Raw genomic sequence first — 20,858 nt, forward strand, 5'->3', positions numbered from 1 at the left:
CCGTCACACCTGCACGAGGTTCGGGGGCGAGGCCAGGCTGCCGCTACACCCCAACCACATGGGCACTGTCGGCCACGCCTCCCAGGCACCAGGCTCCCCTCATTGCCAACCTCTAGCACCCCAAACACATGACTGTCTACACCAGGGGCAGCCAACTGGGCCACAGGTCAGGTCCGGCCACAGCCCGTATCCATGGCAGCATCACTGGCATGTGACACGCCTGCCAACACCCGCCAGGCAGCTTCTATGCTACCCTGGCAGACCACATGACCTGCAGAGTTGACCCGAGTTACTCCCTGGCCCTTCCCAGGAAGAATTCGGTCTCCTCTGCTCAAAACCAACAGATCTGGAGCGCCACCAGGAGTGCCTGTCTGGTTAACCTCCAGGGAGACTGCAGGCCCATGGGGAGGTCCCCCAAAGCCCGGCCTGCTCCTCCCAGGCCTTGGCGCGCCCTTGATCACTCCCCTGTACTGCCATAGCCTCCCCACTCCTCCCTGCAGTCAGGTCCTGCCTCCCCATGGATGCAGGCACAGGGCTGAGTTCAAAGACACTTTCCAGGTCAAACGGCTGAGCCACACACTGAGACGCCAGCCCACCATGTAGATGTGCAGTGGCACCCCCCAGGCCCTGCAAAGCCTGGAGAGATGAGCAACTCACAGTTCTGATCGGAGTCTTCTATCAATATCCTCAATTTCTGAACACAGAGCTGCAAAGAGGAGAATAATACTGGTCACATCTGTGCCCACATGGAGTTGTGACCTGGGGCCAGGAGAGGAGCCCGGGTCCTGGGACATACCTGGATGCTGGCGCTGTGGTTGGGCATGCCGGATGACAGGGAGATGAGCACTGAAACAGACCACTGGATGAGGGTCCACGTGACTGGCCCAGGGAGCAGACCATAGCACCCGGGGACCCGAGGGCCCTGTCGGGGGCAGGCCCATGGGCCACCCTACCTGAGACCTGCTGACTGTGATGTGTGATGGAGCACACCATCTCCTATCTGCATCCTCACTCCCTCTGCCCACGGCCAGGGCCAGGGCTGTCTACAATCCCACCCCACCTCAGTCCTCCCTGCGGACCTTCCCACACAAAGGGGCCACTCTCCAGCCAGCCTCCCCCGCTCCCAGTCCCATGCTCGCCCTTCTTCTCCATGACCATCGCTGATCCTCAGTGATACTCATGGCCCATGCAGTGGTCATGAGCGTGGGCCCGGGGCCAGCTTCCTGAGCCTCACTGAACTTATAGCTGCCCGTGGATCTCTGAGAAGCAGCCCAAGCTCCGGGCAGGGACAGCCAATGAGACACTGAATCCTTGGGCCACCACCTCCCTCTGCCTGCCTATAGGAAACTGGGCTGCAAGGACAAGTGACCCACAGTTAACGGGTTCTAGGAGACTGTGTGGGGAGGGCATGCAGGTACCCTCCAAGGACCCTCCTGGCTGCAGCTCCTATACAAGACACCACACAGGAAGCAGCCTGAGGCCTGCTCCAGAGTGCTCAGGAAGATGGTCTCGCTGGTGGGGGTGCAGCGTTTATACTGGAGCCTGAGGCGGCAGAGGTTCTGGCCACAGCAGTGTCCAGTCGCTGACAGGTCCACAGGGCCAGGCCAGGCAGCTTCCCAGGTGGGAATCTCAACTCCAGGGGTGTCTGCACCTGCTGGTGAGGTCCTGGGACCAGTTCCCTAGCTGGCGACAGCTCTGATCCAGAAGAGGTCACCCAGCGCTCACCTGCGATGACGGTGTTGACACACTCGTAAAGAAGGGACATGGCGGACGTGCTGGAGACGGAAACAAAGGAGCCGGGAAGACGGAGGCTGCCTGCCTCCCGTTCACCCCAACAAGACCCCCAGGGAACTGGCTTAGGGAAAACACCGAGCCCAAGGACTCATCTTCTGATTCTGTGAACTCCATGAAGAGAAGCCAAACTCCCCAAAGGCCCCTCTCTTGCAGCCCAGACCCCGCCAGCTTGTTTCACTCTGACAAGGAGGTGGCCTGACCTGGCAGGAGGAACACAGAGTTGCAACCCACACTACCCGCCCTGGGGTATCCAGGGGTCACTCAGGCACCCGGCGTGTCCACTCCACTCTAATATTCTCACAGTGATGCTCTAGTTCAAACCCCCAAAGGTCAAGAGAATGGGCCACCAGAGTCGAGCAACAAAACAGGTCTTAAGACCAAGGGCCTCACATTAATACTCTGAAAACCATGGCTACTTCATAATGACTGCTAATTTGTTTCAAACAACAACAAGGGCTTCCCTGGTGGTCCAATGGTTAAGACTTCACGCTCCCAAGACAGGGGGCCCAGGTTCGATCCCTGGTTGGGGAACTAGATCCTGCATGCTGGAACATGCAGTTCCGTGTGAACAAGAGTTCACATTCTACAACTGAAGACTCAGTGCCACAACTAACACCTGTCACAATCAAACACACAAATAAAAGCAAAGCCAACAGTGTCTTGAGCCATTGGCCACCTCCCAGGGGATCCCAGAAGCACGATCTCCTGGCACTTGGAAGCTCCATCCCCATGATTCAACCACAGACACCCCAAGTTTCCTATAACATTCCAGAACTGGGTGGGAACATGGTCACCTTAGGCTATTCAACTCTACCGGTGAGAACCCATGTGTACCAGAGCTGAGCAGGACAGCTCTCCCCACTGACCTAAATGTGGCTGTTTGCAGACTGAGGAAGGGAGCGCCCAGGGACATGGCTCCAGGCTATGGCAGACCTGCAGGCCTACTCGCCACTCCCCTCGTCCCTCCTGGGGGCGCCCTCCCACACCGGCCCAAGGCCTACCTGTGGATCAGGTTGGTGAGAGGCTCGATCAGCTTCTTGCCCAACCGTGGCTCCAAGGGGGTCAGAGCACCAAACTAGGGGATGAAGAGGCTGACGGTCACACGTAGTGGGGACGGGACGGTGGCCAGGGCCCGCACCAAGGACCCCAGGGGCCCTCTGGCAGCGGGCTGGGCGGACCAGAACACCTACCAGTTTGATAATCTTAATGAGGACCCAGTTGTTGGTGGAAGAGGTCATGAGCTTGAAAAAGAGTGGAGCAAGGGAAAGGTAGTTCTTGGGGTTGCGTCTGGCCAGCTCGCAGATGACGTTGACTGCTGCCGACTGGACTCCTGAGAAGGGAGAGCCCCCGTCGGTAACAGGGTGTCCTCCAAGGCAGGCGGCCCCCCACGCACTGTGGCCTATGGGCATGGCTCCCCTCAACCACCTTGAGGGGTGTCCCCAGAGGATCAGTCACTCAAGGTATAGGACACCCACCCCACAAAACAACATCCCCAGGGAGCGAATGCAGGGTCTGCCAGCCCAGAAGCAACGCCACCCCAGGAGGAATGAACACCAACAGCGCCCAGGGCTTGGTTTCTAAATCCCACACCAAAAAAACATTAACAGGGTAGTCTGGAGAAGGGTGGACTCCAGGCTGGTGGGGAAGTAGAGGAGGTGCCCTGGGGGAAGGATCGAGCACAGGGTCCCAAGACCAAGGACCCCTCCACCAAGCCCTCAGATACATGGGCCCCATAGGGCCCTTTCTAAGTCAAATCAACATACCAGGGTCGGGATCCTCCAGCTTCTCTTTCAGGCGGGGGAAGGCGGGGCGCAGGGACTCAGGGTACTTCAGGAACACCTTGTACATGATCAGCACCGCCTTCTTCCGGATATACGGCTTGGTGTGTGACATCTGTGGGGCAGACGGCATAGGCCTCCCTGCTGACGCCCCTGTGCCCTGCACCTCCTTATCTCACCTTCCACTCCAGGCTCACCTCCCGCTACCCTCTCACTCCCAGCCCCCAGCCCCTGCTCATCCCCCACCCCCTCACCTCCCACACCTTCCACTCCCTCCCGTGCTCCTCTCCCACACCTGCCTGCATCTCATCTCTATCACCTGAAGGAAAACCCTCTCTCCAGCTTAACTGGCTCCTGGTTTCTGAGCCCTGTCTGCACATTTATTCCACTGCCCCCCTCCCCACCAAGTCCAGCACCACACAACAGTGTCTCAGAATCAAATCCTGCCTCCCTGAGTCCACAACCCCAGACTGCCCTCTGCAGGCCGAGGTCCACCTCCACTCTAAGCCCTGGCCATGAACTCCTCTGGTCGCTGAGGCCTGTCCCCAGGGCAGGATGCTGCTCTGCACCCCAGCATGGGACCCCAGAACTCCTGCCCTGCCTTCAGAACTGTGCTCTGGTCACAAGGGCCTCTTGTCTGTAGGTGGGCACACGCCTCACCTGTTGGGACCCTGGGAACCTAGCCTGAGAAAGCTGCCCTGCCCTCCAGATGCAGCACCAAGACAAATCCCTATCGCCCTCCCGTGGGCATGTGACCACCTTCACCACAAGGGGTCCTCACACCTCCTGAAGTAGGCCAGAGCATCAGTACTGTTGGCTTTGTCAGCCAGAGTCTCTGTACAGAGTCTGCCCTGGCCACTGGGAAACCCAGGGACATGGTGTGGGCAAAGGGGCGGGAGTGTGAGTGGACACATCATTTACAACAGGCCCTGGACCTAGAAGTTGACTACACTCACAGCCTTCAAGACTGCAAACCAAGACTGGAGCATCTGCACAGCAAACAGACTATGTCTACACAGAACCCTCACGGGAGGGACGCACCGCCCTCCCACATGCTGTGACACGGTCAGATGGGGAGCCGCCCAATCATGGAGAATGAGGCACTGGCGACCCTCTCAGGGCCATGAGGTCTTTGGTCTTTTGTGGTCTTTTTAGAGTCAATTCCAGTTTCATTTTTCTTTCTTTCTTAGATTAATTTTTACTAGAGTCTAGGGGTGTGATTTCTAAGAACACATCTACATTTCACAACGAGGTTCCTGCCCATCCTAGAGATCAAAGCTGGCTGGGAATTCTGCTTTTCAGATGGACAAAGCCACTAGACATCAGACTGCACCCAAATGAAAATAAAAGGTGTCCTGGACAGAGACCATCTGACCGTGCTGCCCGCCAAGACCACTACCACTGCCACTCATGCCTCAATAAGAACATAGCTGATGGGTCAAGCACCCACCATCACCCCCAGCCAGACCTTGCCCTCCCCCCATCAGAACCATTCCAGAGGAGATGAGGTGAAAGTTGGGCCCACCAGGTGATGGAGGGGGAGATGGTGACTAGGTGTCCCAGCTCACCCCAGGAACCCAGGCCGTTTCCACCCGCCCAAGTGCCCTCAGCATGACTTTACAACCAGGTTATCCTGGCACAGGAGGGAGCAAAGGCAAGGAGAGGGCCCAATCCCAGACTCACCAGTGTCATGATGTCGTTGGCCAGGTCTCTGGCAAGATCTGGGGTAACAAAACAGGATAGGCCAGTCAGTGCAACGCCAGTGTCGTACTGGCTGGGGCTGCTCAGGTCCTGGAAAGGGAATGCGAGGGTCAGAGGCAGGTGCCGACCACGCCTTGCTGGGCCCCAGTTGTGCCCGCCAACCCTGCCCTGGGTCTGGAGACGTGTGGGACAACAATTCATGAAGAGCAGCCAGTTCCGCTCTGTCACCAAGAAGAGCTGGGATGGCTCTGGGGGCACAGAGGCAAGGGCTGCCCCTCGCTCCAGGTGTGTAACATGGCAAAACTGCAGAACCCAGGGCCCTGACTTCCTGCACGCAGCAGGGGCCCCCCACAGGGAGACTCGTGGATGACTCCTCTAGGCCCCTCTGCAGGTGTTGAGAAGCCTCCACTGGAGCCCCACTTCCAGGGAGAAGGTAAACCAGCAAAAGAAGCGCATCTGCCCTGCCTGACGCCCCAGCCTGAGCTCCCACCAACCTGCTTGGAAGCCCCATCTTGGCACAGAGAGGGGACCCTCCCCACACTTCACACGTGGTAAAAGGTGCACCCAGAAGTGTCTGAAGAGTTAACCTTCTAGACTGTGGTGATGGTACAAAAACATAGGCTCTTAAAAGTTCACTGCAACCCCGGATGTGGAGACTGGGCCTCACAGCACATCCCTCCACTCAGAGTGATTTGCAGAGCCTGACATGGAGAGCAGCCACCTCACGGTGTGTGGAGGCCTCACAGCAACTCCTGCAGCTTGCCTGCCCCACAGCGCCTGTCCGGGAGCCCAGTCACCTGTCCCCTGCAGGGTGACCACACCAGCTCCTCCCCCAGTCATCTGAGGACCCAGGGCGACAGGCTCATGGCAGTTCTGTCCAGGAAAGGTGCCTCTGATGGGCCCCTGACCACTCTCAGCGAGAGCTGATCAAGTCCTCAGGCCAGGGCAGAGCGGAGCACTCATTGCTCTCACCACAGAGCTGAAAACCACTCAGGGTTGGAGAGACACACCAGCCGATGCCCAGCACCCAGTGGGCAGAAAGTGCCACCCCCCCAGCAGGTGCCCCCACAAGAGGGATCAGGGATCAAAAAGAGTGACTGGGGGCAGTCTCCCAATGCCAAGAGAACTCAAGAGGAGGGCCACACATGCCGCCCACAACTGTTGTTTCCAAGGAGGGCAGAGACCATCCACTGCCCACCAACCCCCACTCTCTGCGTGCTCCCGTGGCAGGGTGAGAGGCCCCTACCTTGCGGATCTGGTTGGTGGTCAGCATGATGACGTCGGTCCCTTCGTGAAAGCACTGGGAAGCCGCGAGGTAGCCAATTCGCTGTGAGTGCAACAAACAGAGGCGTCGGACACAAGGGGAGCGGACCACGCGGCCCTATCCGGCCCATCCCCCACCAGGAAGAGGACGCCCTGCCCCGAGTGCGTGGTCTCTGGAACACAGTAGCTGTCAAGTTGGCCAGCAAGGCCTGTCACTGCCCTGCAAATCCTCACTGCCTGCTCAGCAGCTGATGGAATGAGTCTCACAAACACGGGATAACCATGGGCTCCCATCTCTGTGGCTGGGGTGGCCTGGAGGCACACACACACACAAACGTGTAACACTCCAACACACAGGCAGGGCACCAGCCCAACCTTGGCAAACCCAGCATCTCATTTCCTCCCCAGGAGAAACTGGCAGGCAGCATGAAAGACCAGGTCCCTCAGGAGGACACAGCCTCAGCTGCCTGCAAGGCGTGTCCCCAGGGAGAACCACGGGATGCCCCTAAATGGGCTGCAGGCGGTGAAGACTGCTTTCCAGGACATTTACTAAAGCGGGAAACGACACGTTCAGTTGTTACAATATCAAGTAATAGGAAAGCAATGTCTCAAAGTGGCACGAGTAGGCTCCGTGAGATGAAGGCAGAGGGTGCTGAGAAGCACCAGGATAACTGACCAGTGGTGGCCTCTGGGGGGATGATCAGTGCCTGCCTGTTCTTTTTTTTTTTGAAAGGTTACAAATTTAACTTGTGTCACAAATACATAACCACCCCTACAAACCTTAATTTCACTGACACTACTTAAAACGGAAAAGAAAACACGGTGTAAATGGTACTAAGACTTTGCTTAGCAGATGTATGATGGGAATGGGTCTCCAGCGGTTGCCACTGTGTCCCTTCCCACTGTGTCCCAGTCTCATCACAGGACACATGCCTTCCCTCTCCCAGGACCCTACCCACGGGGTTCAGGATCCAGAGTGGGCTGTCCCCTCACCTTGAATGTGAACTTGGAGGCGCTCATCACTTCGATGATGTTGAAGGCAGCCCAGCTGATATCGTAGCCCAGCATCTGCAGCTGTGGCGATAGAGCCAAGGTCTCAGGCTCCTGCCCAGACCCCTCCCCCAATTCCCTGGGCCCAGAGGATGAGGAGACAGATGAGGAGAGGCGGGGTCTCAGCCCCCCGCCTGACAGAGCGCATGGCTGGCACTCACATAGGTCAGCTTGCAGACCGCGTTGGCTTTCACTGCGATATTGTCCTGCTTCAGCTCCTGCTTGATTTCATCGATGCACTGAGAGATATATTTTGCCTAAAATGAAAAAAGAAAAATTGAGGAGCTGTGAGTGTCTGGTTTCCCTTATAGCTCAGTTGGTAAAGAATCTGCCTGCAATGCAAGAGACCCCGGTTTGATTCCTGGGTCTGGAAGATCCCCTGGAGAATGCACAGGCTACCCACTCCAGTATTCTTGGGCTTCCCTTGTGGCTCAGTTGGTAAAGAATCCAGCTGCAATGTGGGAGGAGACTTGGGTTTGATCCCTGAGTTGGGAAGATCCCCTGGAGAAGGGAAAGGCTACCCACTCCAGTATTCTGGCCTGGAAAATTCCATGGACTGTGTATAATCCATGGGGTCACAAAGAGTCAGACACAACTGAGCAACTTTCACTTTCAAGTGTCTGGCTGAAACCTAAGACAGACACAGAACACACAGTGTGCACTTCCACTGATGGGAAATGTCCAGAAGAGGCAAATCCAGAGACAAAGAATGAGCTCCTGGTTGCCAGGGCTGGGGAGGGGGGCGGTGTCTGCTAATGAGGATGGAGTGATGGCCGTTCTGGAATTAAGCAGAACTCTCTGAATGTACTAAAAACCACTGCATCATACACATGAGAGCACGGAGTCACACTGTATGAGTATGACGACATGGCTGCCACCCTGAGAAACCCTGTCAGTGTGATGAACTGCCCGGGATCCCCCACAAGCCCTCCTCCCGAGGGGCAAACAGGGGGGCTTGGGGAGAACAAGAGCGGTCCCCAGATGAGCTCACCAGCATGTTCCAGCCCCTGAAGGACTTGTGTCCGTGGCCCATGTGGGTGAGAGGGCCCACACAGGCTCCCTGCTTGCTCTGGGGCCAGGCCGTCCAGACAGTGTGGGTTCATGAGAGCCGCTGGAGGGTGGGAGATGTCCGCCTCCAGCCCGTGTGGCCCCCAGGTCCTCCAAGACCAGCCACACAGGGCAGTTGGCACATCAAATTCCCCTAGAGCTCCCCATTTCTGAGTTCGTGCCACCAGCAGCCTCTCCTGCATGCACCACAGGTCTGTGTGCAGCCCCCACCCTCCTCTCAGCGGCGCTGCAGTGTATCTGCGCTGGGCTGCATGGCTACCATGTGTCCACTCTCCCAGCAGGGCATGGCTCGGAGCCCTCCCACCTTCCCACTTTTCCAACATAAGCTGCCATGGAGCAGGGCTCTATGTGGACACATGTTTTCAATTTTTCTGGGTTTCCTCACTAATCCAGCACTCATACTAGAACACCAATCTAAAGTCTGGACTGACACATGAAGCCCAGAGCAAGGAGTGTGCCCCCTGGGACATAAGGCTCCCATCCAGAGACACGCACAGATGTTACAGTGGCAGTCACAAGAAAACCCAAACCTGCCAACATGGGAGTCCAGTTGTCACCAGGTTGTAGGGGAGTTTGGTGCCCACCCTGCCTTCCCAAGAGTGGGAGGAGCCTATGATCTGACCAATAGCAGGGTGGCCAGCACAGCAGCCCTGCCCCCAGTGGCTACACCCTGCATCCAGTGTCACCCCAGACCTCTGGGGGTTCCAGCACAGGCTCCTGAGGAAGGCGCCCCCAGGGCAAGCCCTCAGCCAGCGTCTGATATATCTTCCATGACCAAGTTGGACAATGGAACACAAGTCACCAGATCCTTTCAACAGGCTTCCAATTACTAATCCCCTGGAGCCTCAGTCCCATCCCTATGCAGGGATGACCCCTTTCTGCACCCTGGACCGGCAGTTAATGATTTAAAAGGGAAAGAACAGAGAGACCATCCCAAGTGTGGAGAACCCAGCCGAGCCCACAGCACTGCAGACCTGCTTCTACAGTGAAAGTGACGTCACTCAGTCATGTTCAACTCTTTGCAACCCCATGGACTATAGCCTACCACGCTCCTCCATCCATGGGATTTTCCAGACAAGAGTACTTGGGTGGGTTGCCATTTCCTTCTCCAGAGGATCTTCCAGACCCAGGGATTGAACCTGGGCCTCCCATGTTGTAGGCAGATGCTTTACCATCTGAGCTACCAGGGGCAGATGCTTTACCGTATGCAGTGCCCACGGGCAAACAAGTGCTTACACACATATGCTCACATACTGCCACCTCAACACAGACGCTGGTCAGCTGGTGAAAGGCCAGCACACCATGCTCTCTGCACATGATTTTCCAGGCGGCCCAGGTACACCTTGGCTTTCGGGAGGTCAGGCAAAGTCTGCTTCCGCTAACATCTGCGCAGCCATCCTCAGACCAAGCCTCCCGCAGCCCTGTCTGCAGGTGACTTTCCCGCAGCACAGGGCAGGAGAGACCACTGGGGCCTGCCCCAGCTTTGATCCTGGGCGAACACAGCCGCTGGGAAGTGAAGGGAGACAGGGGCAGGGGAGGACAGCCTCACGTGAACCCTGCCCCATGGACCCCAGGACCCCGTCCCCACCAGAATACCACACAGCCTGCACTGCAGCCCACTGCAGGGCACACAGAGCCAGAGCTCCAGCCCAGACAAGGTCACCGCCCTAAAACACACCCCTCCCTGTAAAACCAGCACTCTGCAGAGAACAAAGCAGAATCCAGAGTGTCTGCAACACACCATCCACAATGTCTGGGTCACAGTCCATAATTATTCAAATGTGAAACAGGAGGGCTTCCCTAGTGACTTAGTGGTAAAGAATCTGCCTGCCAATGTAGGAGACAGGTTCAATCCCTGGTCCAGGAAGATCCCACATGCCACAAGTCATCTAAGTCTGTGAGCCGCAACTACAGAAGTCCATGTGCCTTAGAGCCCGTGCTCCACAACAAGGGAAGCCACCACAACGAGAAGCCCAAGCACTGCAACTAGAGAGCAACACCCACTATCTGCAACCAGAGAAAAGCCCGCGCAGCCACAAAGACTTAAAAAAAACAAAAACCTGCTTAACTTAAAAAAAAAATTAGAAACAGGAAAACATAACCTATATCCAAGAAGAAAAACAAAAGATGGCCAGCAAAGACCAACCCTGAGATGTCTCTGGGGATGGAATGAACATACAGAGATTTCAACTCAGCAACTGTAACCACGTTCTTGGGCCAAAAAGAAAACGTACTCGTAATGAATAAGAGAGGACAGAGAAAGGAAAGCGACACAGACCCATCAGGGAAGGGAGACCGCAGGGACTGAGGAGGGAGCTGAAGCTGGGGAGAGGGGTGGCGGCATGACAGTGGGACCAGAGGGACGCCCTGAACGCAGTAGAGTCAGAGAAGGGTGCAATAAAGGTGCGGCAAGCGCACACCTGAGACCCAGGGGAGGAAGGACAGAGGAAAGAGCTGGAAAACTCACAGCTCAAGTTTATCCAGATGTGGTGAAAGACTTAAACTGACCACTTCAAGAAACCCAGCGCCAGTTCTCCGCAATACGAAACACAAAGGAAAATCACACACAGACACATCGCTGACAAACTGCTGAAAACTGAGACGAAGGAGACAGTCTTCAGAGCAGCCAGAGGAGTAGCCAGCGGGGAGCCCTGAGGTGGGGGAGGCGGGGGCTCAGGGCACCCCACCCAAGACCGCCCCTCAGAGACGGAGGCCGAGTAACCATCCCCCCACACACCGACAGCGGCCCTGCACCTCAGAGCACCGCCTGGGGCAATAGCCAAGCCCACAAAAGTAACTGATCCAAGGAAGGAAGACCCTTTCCCCAACACTAATTTTTAGGCACAACACAAGTGCACAGGTTTGGGGTTCCTACAGGCAGGACAGGGAGGGAAGGATTGTAAATTATTAAAAGGATCTGCTTCACACAGGAGTGTTTAAATATTTATCTAAAACAGTTACACATAAGAAGTTAAAGTAAGGAACATGGGAGAAAACGGTATATTAGTCTTTCTAGTCTTATATACACGCGGTACTGCTAACAATGAAGTATTTCTTCTCCTTTTCACAAAGAGGAAAAAGAAAAGGCCAGGGTATACAAAGGATCCAGATCCAGTAAGTTATACAAGCAGATGGAGGAGGTGTTGCAGGGAGGGTCCCAGACCACCGCAATGTAACGAATATTGCAGTAAAGCAAGTCACAAACCAGGTGGCCTCCTGGTGCACATAAAAGCTGCATTCACACTATTCCGTAGTCTGCTGAATGTGCAACAGCATTGTGTCTAAAAAAAAACAAGTACATACTTTAATTAAAAATACTTTATTGTGGGACTTCCCTGGTGGTCCAGTGGCTATGATTCTGAACTCCCAATGCAGAGGGCCAGGGTTCGATCCCTGGTCAGGGAACTAGATCCTGTGTGCCACAAATAAGACCTGGTGCAGCCAAATAAAATTTCATTGCAAAAAACGCTAACCATCATCTGAGGCTTCAGCAAGCCATCTTTTTTTGGGGGAGGGGGCAGGATCTTAGTTCCCTAACCAGGGATTGAACCTGGGCCCTCAACAGTGAAAGTGCAGAGTCCTAACCACTGGACCATCAGGGAAGCCATATTTTTGCTGGTGAGGGTCCTGCCTCCACATTGTGGACCGGGTGGTCGTGGCAGATTCTTAAAATAAGTCAACAGTGAAGTCTGCAGAATCAATGGCCTCTTCCTTTCATAGATGGTTTCTCCATCATGTCTGATGCTGTCTGATGGCATTTTACCCACAGGAGAACTTCCTTCACAGTTGGAATTGATTTTCCCAAACCCTTATCAACTAAGGTACATAATATTCCACCGGCTTTGTTATCACTTCCACAAATGATCGTGCCACGTCTTATGTGGGTGAGGTTCGTGGAGCCCCAAGACAATTGTAAGAGTAACACCAGAGATTGCTGACCACAGACCACCATCACATAATAACAGCGTGAAAGTTCGTGAAAATTACCAAAATGTGACTCAGAGACACAAAGTGAAGGAATGCTGTTGGAAAAATGGTGGCAACACGCTTGCTCACTGTGAGATCACCAGAGATCTTCCATTTGTGAAATATGCAGTACATGGAAAGCATGATCAAGGGGAAAGCAGTAAAATAAGGTCTGTCTGTATTAAAAACAAAAATTAGAAGCTATTTTAAGATCAAAAGTATACATGTTTACGTGTCCTTAACACTTGTTTCCAAAAACAGAAGTTGGTGATGCGAACATGATGAAATCCTCACCCCTCAGCCTGTTCTGAGCAGCCACACTTCACCGTGGAGAACACAATGCTGAGATGGATGTGCAACCCCAAATTCATCCAGAGCAAAGGACACACACCTGGTATGAACCAGCAGCTATGATAAAATAGCCAGCCAACCCTGTCTGCTTAGAAGAGCCCCCTGGGTCACTTAAGACACCCGAAGATCCCCAGAGGAGTGGGGTCAGATCTTGAGGGTTCGACCCAAGAAGCCGCCCTTGACCCTGATGGGTTTGCAGGCTCAAAAACCACACACCTGGACCAGGGAGTCTCTTTTAAAAAGACTTATTTTTTTAAAGAGCAGTTTTAGGGTCACAGCAGAACTGAGCGGCAGGTAGAGATTCCCGGCTCGCCGGCCCCCACGTATGCACAGCCTCCCCAGCAGAGCGCATCTGTACAATCGATAAACCCACACAGACACGTCATCACCCAGGATCCACAGCTGGTGGCAGGGTTCACTCTGTGGGTCCTGACAGATGTATGTACACTGACAGGCACCCAGCGTCACTCTATCATTGAACAGAGTCACTGCCCTAACCCCCTCTGGCCCCGCCCATCCCCCCCAACTACTGATCCTTCTACAGAGTTCCGCCTTTTCCAGAACATCCCAAAGCTGGAATCACAGTGTGGAGACTTTTCAGACAGTTTCTTCCACAGTCATGTGCGTTTAAGGATCCCCCCTATCTTTCTGGGGCTTGATGATTTCTACCACAAGTAAAGCTGCATTGTCAGGGTGATCTGTCCACCTCCTGGAGGACATCACTCACTTGCCTTGTCCACTGACATTTCCAAGAAGTTCTCTCCAAATCATCATACACATGTGGGTCTTGCCATCACCCTCGGCTGCCTGCAGGGTCCCCAGCTCAGGGCCCAGAGCCCCTCCACCCTGCAGCAGTCCTCAGACTCCTGGGGGAGGGGAGTTGCTGGACATGATTGAGGTCATCACCAAAGATGGACATCCATTACGACAGGGGACCAACGAGGGCTGTCTCTGTCACTCCATCTACCTTGCCGGTGACAACTAGCTGCCATCTACTACGATCATCACTTCAGTAAGAAAATACACTTCAACCCCAAGATATAGGCAAGGCAAGTCAGTGTCAGAACAAGAGAATTCTGACAATATACAAGCTGGCCCATAATGAGGACACTCCCCCAGGGAGGCCATACCTAGGGAGACAGCAAGGGGGGCGAACCCGTCTTGCCTGTGCCCATCTCAGGCCCAGGACTCAGCATGGATCAGCTGCAGGGGCCGCAGTCAAGCCTCAGACTTCCCAACCTCCTACCCCGTCTCTCAGCGAGGTCCCAGAGCAAGGTTCCCAGAGAGGTGACCACGCCCCCAGGGGATGTCAGGCCCCACCTGGGACATCCGTGTTCATCAGGACTGGGGGTTCCTGGCATGTGAAGGAGCCAGGGAGGCTGCTCCACACCCCAGTGCCCGGGATGCCCCTCCACCCCGAGGATGACTAAGTCCTTATATCCACAGTGCCGAAGGGGGATCCCGGCCTTGAGCCTGCCTTAGCCACCTGCAGCCTTTCAACCTCCTGGAGCCCTCACGCAGCTGGGTATCCCCAGGGGCCACACAGACCCCCCTCCCCAGACTCGGTCCTCACAGCTGCCGCCACCCATGGTATCTAGGCCTAGAGTGTGCCCTTGAAAACTCCCCCAAGTCAGGAGACAGATGCACTGAAAGAGGCCCAAACCCTGAAGAGACAGCTTCACGGAGTCAGCAAAAGGTGCCATGCCAAGGAGAGGGAAGGCAGGGAGGCCCCGGGGCTGCTGCTTGAAGCAGAAGCCATAGCAGCCCTTGTGGTGGCCACGGCCCAAGAGGACACCGCTCGTGAGGCCACTGCCAGCGAGGACACAGCCAGGGGGAGGCTGAGGCTGCTCCCACTCCCACCACAGTGGCCTGCCCTCCTGTACACGGCGGCACATGAACGCCTCAGGTGGGAAACAAGCCAGATGTCCATCAACAGTCCAATGGATAAAGGAACCCTGGTGTAGACAGACAACACCCCCCTGTCGGCGACAGAAATGAACAAGTCATGGTGGCCCTTTCCCATGGCAGAGTGACAGCGGCCGCTGCAGATGACCAGAAGCAAGCAAGACTGTCCAGGGACACACATATAAGGGAGAAAACTCTGAGCAAAGCAAGGAAATGACACACAGACAACTTAGCACGATTACTATGACAATACTTAAACTGTACAACGTTTAATTCAGTGCAGGTGCATCACACTCCGCACAACTAATAAGAATTAGAGAAAAACAGCACCAATCTGGAAGACACACTCTGTGAGCTGCCTAAAAAACACTGAACGTTTCCCGCCCTCCCCCCAACCAACCAACCCCGTGACCCTAGTGGGGTCCCACAATTCAGTTGGGTTCTGACATACTCTGATAGGAGGCAGCACAGAACCCACAGGTATGCCCTCACCGCACATACCAACCAGCTGCAAATCAGGGTTCCCAGAATCCCCCTTGCTTCAGGGAAGCACTTACTTATGTTTTCCAGCTTATTACATAGTAAGGGCACAACAAAGCAAACAGATGGACAGCTGGCCAAACAGGCAAGGGGGGCAGGGCAGGGTGCAGGGGCCCAGAAGCAGGATTTCTGCCCTTATGGCAGGTAGTGTGCCACCCCCAGCACACAGGTGCTTTCACCAACCAAGAATCTCCCTGAACACCACACTTCAAAGACTTTTATGGAGGCTTCATCACAAATACATGATCCATCGTTAACTCCACCTGTAGCCCCTCCTCCTTCTCTAGGGGACTGGAGGTGGGTGTCTGAAAGTTCCAAGCTTCAAACCATGGCCTGGCCTTTCTGGTGCCCCAGTCCCAGCAAGAGTCACCTCATCAGAACAAAAGACACCCCATCTCCCAGAAAACCCCAAGGGACTCAGCAGCTTGGGGCCAGGAACTGAAGGCAGAGACTGAACACCCCAACCAGAATGCTCCCAGTTACCTCTGTTGCTTAGGAAGCTACAAAGGCTCCCGGAGCTCTGCCACAGGAGCAGGGACAGGCCTCCTTATCTCACAACAGCACAGGGTCCAACAACACAGTGACAGCACAGGGAACAAGGGAAACCTGGATGAAGGGCCAGCATTAAGGATTCCAGAGAAATTTTCCTTATTAATTATGGTCAGGGGATCCCGCGCCTAGGGGACACTGGGGCATATCTAGGAATACTGTGATGATCAAGACTGGGGGTGGCCTGGCATCACACAGGTGGGGCCAGAGACGCTGCTCAACACCCCACAGTGCCCAGGACAGCCCCCCTCAAAGGATGACCCAGCCTGATGTCAGCAGTGCCAAGGGGGAGAGACCCTGACTCAGTTAACAACTTTTTTACTAAACTTCCTATCTTTAGTCTTCTCAGAAATTTTAAAATAGAAAGTCTTAGAGAAATAACCGAAAGCACAGCATCAGACACAACACACACTTCAATAACTGTCCCGAGAACAAGGAGCACCAGCCCTGTACCTTCCTCATGGCCCGAGGAGTCCCACACACCCTGGCAAGGACTGAACCCCAGGAAACTACATTTCTGAGGTCAGAGACTCTAGAATAACAGCACTTCATACAGTTCAATCTTAATCCCAGATTATGTCCAATTTCAAAATACCACTCCACAGTTAACCCCTGATGTTGCAGGGGATTGGTTCCAGACCCCCGAAGACACCAGAATCCTCAGACACTCCAGTCCCTTGTACACAATGAACTTCTACATGACGTACACACACCCTCCCGTCCACTTTAACTCACTGCGAGATAACTTACAACACCTGACCCAATGCAAGTATATGTAGTCAAATAGTTGCCTGTGTGCAGCAAATTCAAGTCTTGCTTCTCGGAACTTTTTGGAATTTTTAAAAATATACTTTCAATCCACAGTTGGTGAATGCAGAATCCATGGATACACACAGCCAACTATACACAATTAGGACTGAATTTTTCAAGTTCAGAAACTTCAGTTGAGTGGGCTAGACGCAAGCTCAGACCCCACACAAAAACTGATGCTGACACTGCAAAGTGCCACCTGACAGAGTGAACTGGGACACAGAAAGTGGAACCCACTTGATTGTCGGGGGCGGGGGGCCGTGTGCACGCACACTCAGAGGGTTGGTCCTCAGGAGCACTTCGGGGGTGTGGACAGCACTCAGGAAGGGCTGCCACCATAACAGGGAAGACCAGCAAAAAACCTTAACAGACAGGTTCTCCCTTTTTTCTATTGACAGAAAAAAACTCTCAAACTGATTTTTGGGAAGTATTTTACCTTTTCACTTTCATAAACACTGAACTTATTACAAAAAGTTATGCATATAATTTAAAAAGACTGAAAGAAAAGATTTTCCCCAAAATATGAAAAGTGCTCATAAGAATTCAATGTTGAAAGTCATTTGTTTTTTCCTAGTTATACACAAGTTTCAGAAGCAAGGACACTCCCAATGACTTTCCTCACCTGCCCACATGACCTGGTGCTGTATAGTAAGGATTGAAACTCAAGCACCCCAGAAAGATGGGCATCAGCCCACTATTTTTCAAACTTCTCTGACTCACTGTAAAAAGCAAGTTTTCCATGCTAACCCCACTCACAGGCACGCACACGCTTAGTACCACAAGCAGAAGCAAAAGTTTCACAGTTACTCTGCCAAGGGTCCAGACTTTCTGGATTCTTCTTTGGGGAGCTCACAGAAGCCTGCGTTATAGGCACTCAACAAGATGGGGAGGTAGCCGTCCGTCCCACTTTACACTAGGGAACTCTCCCCAGGTCACTCAAATAGGACCAAGAACCTGGACTTGGATCTCACAAACGTCACATGCTAAATCATGATCCCTTTCCATCTGGACTTTTTTAAAGTCACTGTCAAGCCTCACTTCTATGGTGCCACAACAGGAGTTTTAAGCTACAATCTATTATAAAAAGTAAACTCTGAGGGAAAACTACATTGCTGCCAGTATTCCTTGGAATGGGGGGGTGGTTTGGGAGCTAAGAGTAACCCCATAGGTGCCTGCTGTGCTCCCCAACATCTGGAGCCAGTAATGACCGCCCAGATCACGGCTCTTCTGATGAGGGACCCTCGAATCCTGAGCCGCATCCTGTGGGAATCGCCCACAGGCCTGAACAGCATTTGCGTGGAACCCAGCCACCACCACCATCAAAACGCCAAATAAAGGGCTCCAAGCCTGAGGAACAAGCCATCAGTTCCTACCAATTCCAAGTGAATAGAGTACGACCCAGGTCACTGCCCCTGATGACAGGCTTGCACCCTAAAAAGCAGACGCCCTAACTGGAACATGCATTTCTCCACAGCAAAGAACCTCTGCCCCTCCTCAAAATCTTGGAACACACTGCTCAATAACACCCACTACCGGAGGGGCATATCAGGAGGTCAACCAGCGCAGAAAAAGAGATCTGAGGGCGCAAACTCCTTCCACATAATTGCTTTGCCATGCCCTGGGGTCTGAAATGCAGGCTGACCAGCTATTCTTTCAAAAAGAAACTAACGATCAGACCAAGAGTTCACTACTGTTGTGGCCAGCGGAACTGGCCAGTGTCTAACATGATGCAAAACCTAGGTGTAGCCAAGGAAGGGAAGGTGGGGGACTTACAGAAATGAACGAAAATAACCTAATTACATTTCGGCAAGGTCACACCCATTCTGAAAAAGTGCAACAGAGGCAGGAACTCAGGCTCTCCGCAGAAGGACAGCGCCCACGGCTCTTGGTGCCTGCCAGCAAATTCCTTTCTGTCCCTGCACCTTCCTCTCGGCTCTGCTGCGCTTCCCCGGCGCCATTGTGAGGGCCGGTCAGGTGGCACCTGGTTGTGGGACCTGTCCGACAGCTGCTCTCCATTGGGAAGCCTCACTCTCAGGCAAGGAAAAGGGGACTTCCTGCAGCCTCCCATTGTGTAAGTGCAAGTTTGGGTCTCCCTCCCCGGAAACCAGCAGTCTGGTGGTCACTAACTGTCCCCATTTCTCCTAAATCTAGGTCACAGGTTGCAGGGTGGCGGGAGGGAAGAAAATGGTGCTCACTGTTACAGCATTACTTCTGGAAAACCTTTTCCCCTCTGGCTTTCGGGTGTCTAGTTGAAGTCTGCTTCTCTACTCCAGGACTCATGCATAAGTGGCTTCCTTATTTTGGCCTAGAACGTCGGCTGCCCCACCCCTTACCCGCTAGGAGGGGCGGCCCCACCTTCTGGGGAACTCGAGCCCAGGAGGCAAGACCAATTCCGGACCAGACACCGGGGAGCAACCTGGACGTGCGTTTATCCCAGAAGGGGTTTCCTCCAGGGGCGGCCCGCAGAAGAGGAGGATCCCCCAACAAGGAGTCCAAGGCCTGGGGCGGGGCAGGGGGCTCTGCATTTTGAACAAGAGATACAGAAACATTCAAGATCGGAGATCCGCCGCTACCGAGAGTGGGGACCTGCGAAGTCTCTTCCGGGCCAACCTCGGGGAGGGGGAGACGGGCCCCCAACTCCGAGAGGAAAAACTGAGGCTCGGAGAAGGAACGGGCAGAGGTGCAGAGGTCGAGGCCGCAGGCAGACGGGGCTCCAGCCGGGAGCGGGGCCGCGGGGGCGGGCGGGGGCCGGAGTCAGGGGCAGAGCCGGGAACCAGGTCGGGTCGGACTGGGTCAGAGTCAGGGCGAGAGTCCGAGCCACGGCCAGGGTCGGCGCGCTGAGATCACCTCGTCCTCCTTGTGGTTGCGGATGCCGCGCACCAGATCCTGCAGATTCTTGTCGAACATGCGATCGATGCTGCCCTTGACCATCTTCAGGGCCATCGCGGCGGCCGCCGCAGGGCTCGAGCCCCGGGAGGCCCACGGCCGACCGCCCTGAGGGAGCCCAGTGGCCGCGCTTGCTGCCCGCGGAGCGCTGTGCTGCCGGCCGCCGCGGCGGGGCGGACTCCCAGGCCAGGTCGGCGGCGGCTGGCGGGGCGGCGGCAGCAGCGACCCGCTCGGCAGGCCGCGCTCCCCACCACTCCGGCTCCGCGCCGCGCCGCTTGCAAATGGCGGACAAGATGGCGGCCGGTCAGCTGACGGCGGGAGCCCCGGCCCGGCGGCCCACCCCCGGAAGCCCCGCCTCCCTATAGGCCCTGCCTCCTCACGCCTAGAAGCCGCGTTTCCCTGACGACGCCAGGCCGCCCAATGGAAAAGCAGACAACGGCCTCCGGGGGTCTAAGCCACGCCCCCTGTGTGTCAGCGCTCTCCCCCGTCATAGGTCAGTGACCTCCGGAACTCCACCTACTTCCCCGTTCCGGGTTGTTACCACGCCCTCTATGCGCTCCTTCTTGCCCCGCCCCTCAACTATGTGACAGGTGTGGGCGGGGCCTTCTGTGGGCGGGGCGCCCACGTGGAGCTTCCCGAAGAGGTTCCTTGAGAAGAACCTAGCTCCGCCCTTTCTGATTCTAAAAGCTGAAGTTGTCAGTTCTGTTCAGTTCAGTTCAGTCGCTCAGTCGTGTCTGACTCTTTGCGACCCCATGAATCACAGCACTCCAGGCTTCCCTGTCCATCACCAACTCCCGGAGTTCACTCAAACTCACCTCCATCGAGTCGGTGATGCCATCCAGCCATCTCATTCTCTGCCGTCCCCTTCTCCTTCTGCCCCCAATCCCTCCCAGCATCAGAGTCTTTTCCAGTGAGTCAACTCTTCAGAACCTCCAAATCCCGCTCTGCGGCGGACCGGTCTCATATGTCCTGCACGTGTCACAAAATTCTGTGATATGGGAAGTATATGATATGGGCAGAAAGATTGAAGGCAGGAGGAGAAGGGCAATGAAGTATGAAACGGTTGGATGGCATCATCAACTCAATGGACATGACTGAGCAAACTCTGGGAGATGATGAAGGACAGGGAAGCCTGGCATACTGCTGTCCACAGGGACACAGAGTTGGACGAGATTGAGCGAGTGAACAACAACAGGA

The 20,858-nt window shown here is 54.8% G+C and overlaps 1 protein-coding gene and 1 non-coding gene across 2 annotated transcripts in view; both read right to left on the reverse strand.

The window, feature by feature from the left end:
• AP3D1 (adaptor related protein complex 3 subunit delta 1) overlaps window positions 1–19,958 on the reverse strand; it is a 33,392-nt gene extending 13,434 nt beyond the window's left edge. Inside the window, exons 1-11 of the mRNA XM_055428892.2 lie at window positions 19,623–19,958; window positions 7,748–7,843; window positions 7,530–7,610; window positions 6,520–6,600; window positions 5,256–5,363; window positions 3,558–3,687; window positions 2,985–3,124; window positions 2,796–2,869; window positions 1,726–1,775; window positions 797–846; window positions 658–706 (exon numbers count right to left, since the gene is read on the reverse strand). Coding sequence (XP_055284867.1) covers window positions 658–706; window positions 797–846; window positions 1,726–1,775; window positions 2,796–2,869; window positions 2,985–3,124; window positions 3,558–3,687; window positions 5,256–5,363; window positions 6,520–6,600; window positions 7,530–7,610; window positions 7,748–7,843; window positions 19,623–19,718 — 955 coding nt within the window. The 5' untranslated portion in view covers window positions 19,719–19,958. The remainder of the gene's footprint in view (window positions 1–657; window positions 707–796; window positions 847–1,725; window positions 1,776–2,795; window positions 2,870–2,984; window positions 3,125–3,557; window positions 3,688–5,255; window positions 5,364–6,519; window positions 6,601–7,529; window positions 7,611–7,747; window positions 7,844–19,622) is intronic.
• Window positions 12,184–12,256, reverse strand: TRNAE-UUC (transfer RNA glutamic acid (anticodon UUC)). The gene has a single exon. It is a non-coding gene; the product is annotated as a tRNA-Glu (tRNA).
• Window positions 19,959–20,858: the final 900 nt, after the last annotated feature.

This window comes from Moschus berezovskii, chromosome 8 (genome assembly GCF_049115385.1).
Source record: "Moschus berezovskii isolate FMDL1 chromosome 8, NW_MosBer_1.0, whole genome shotgun sequence".
Taxonomy (NCBI): domain Eukaryota; kingdom Metazoa; phylum Chordata; class Mammalia; order Artiodactyla; family Moschidae; genus Moschus; species Moschus berezovskii.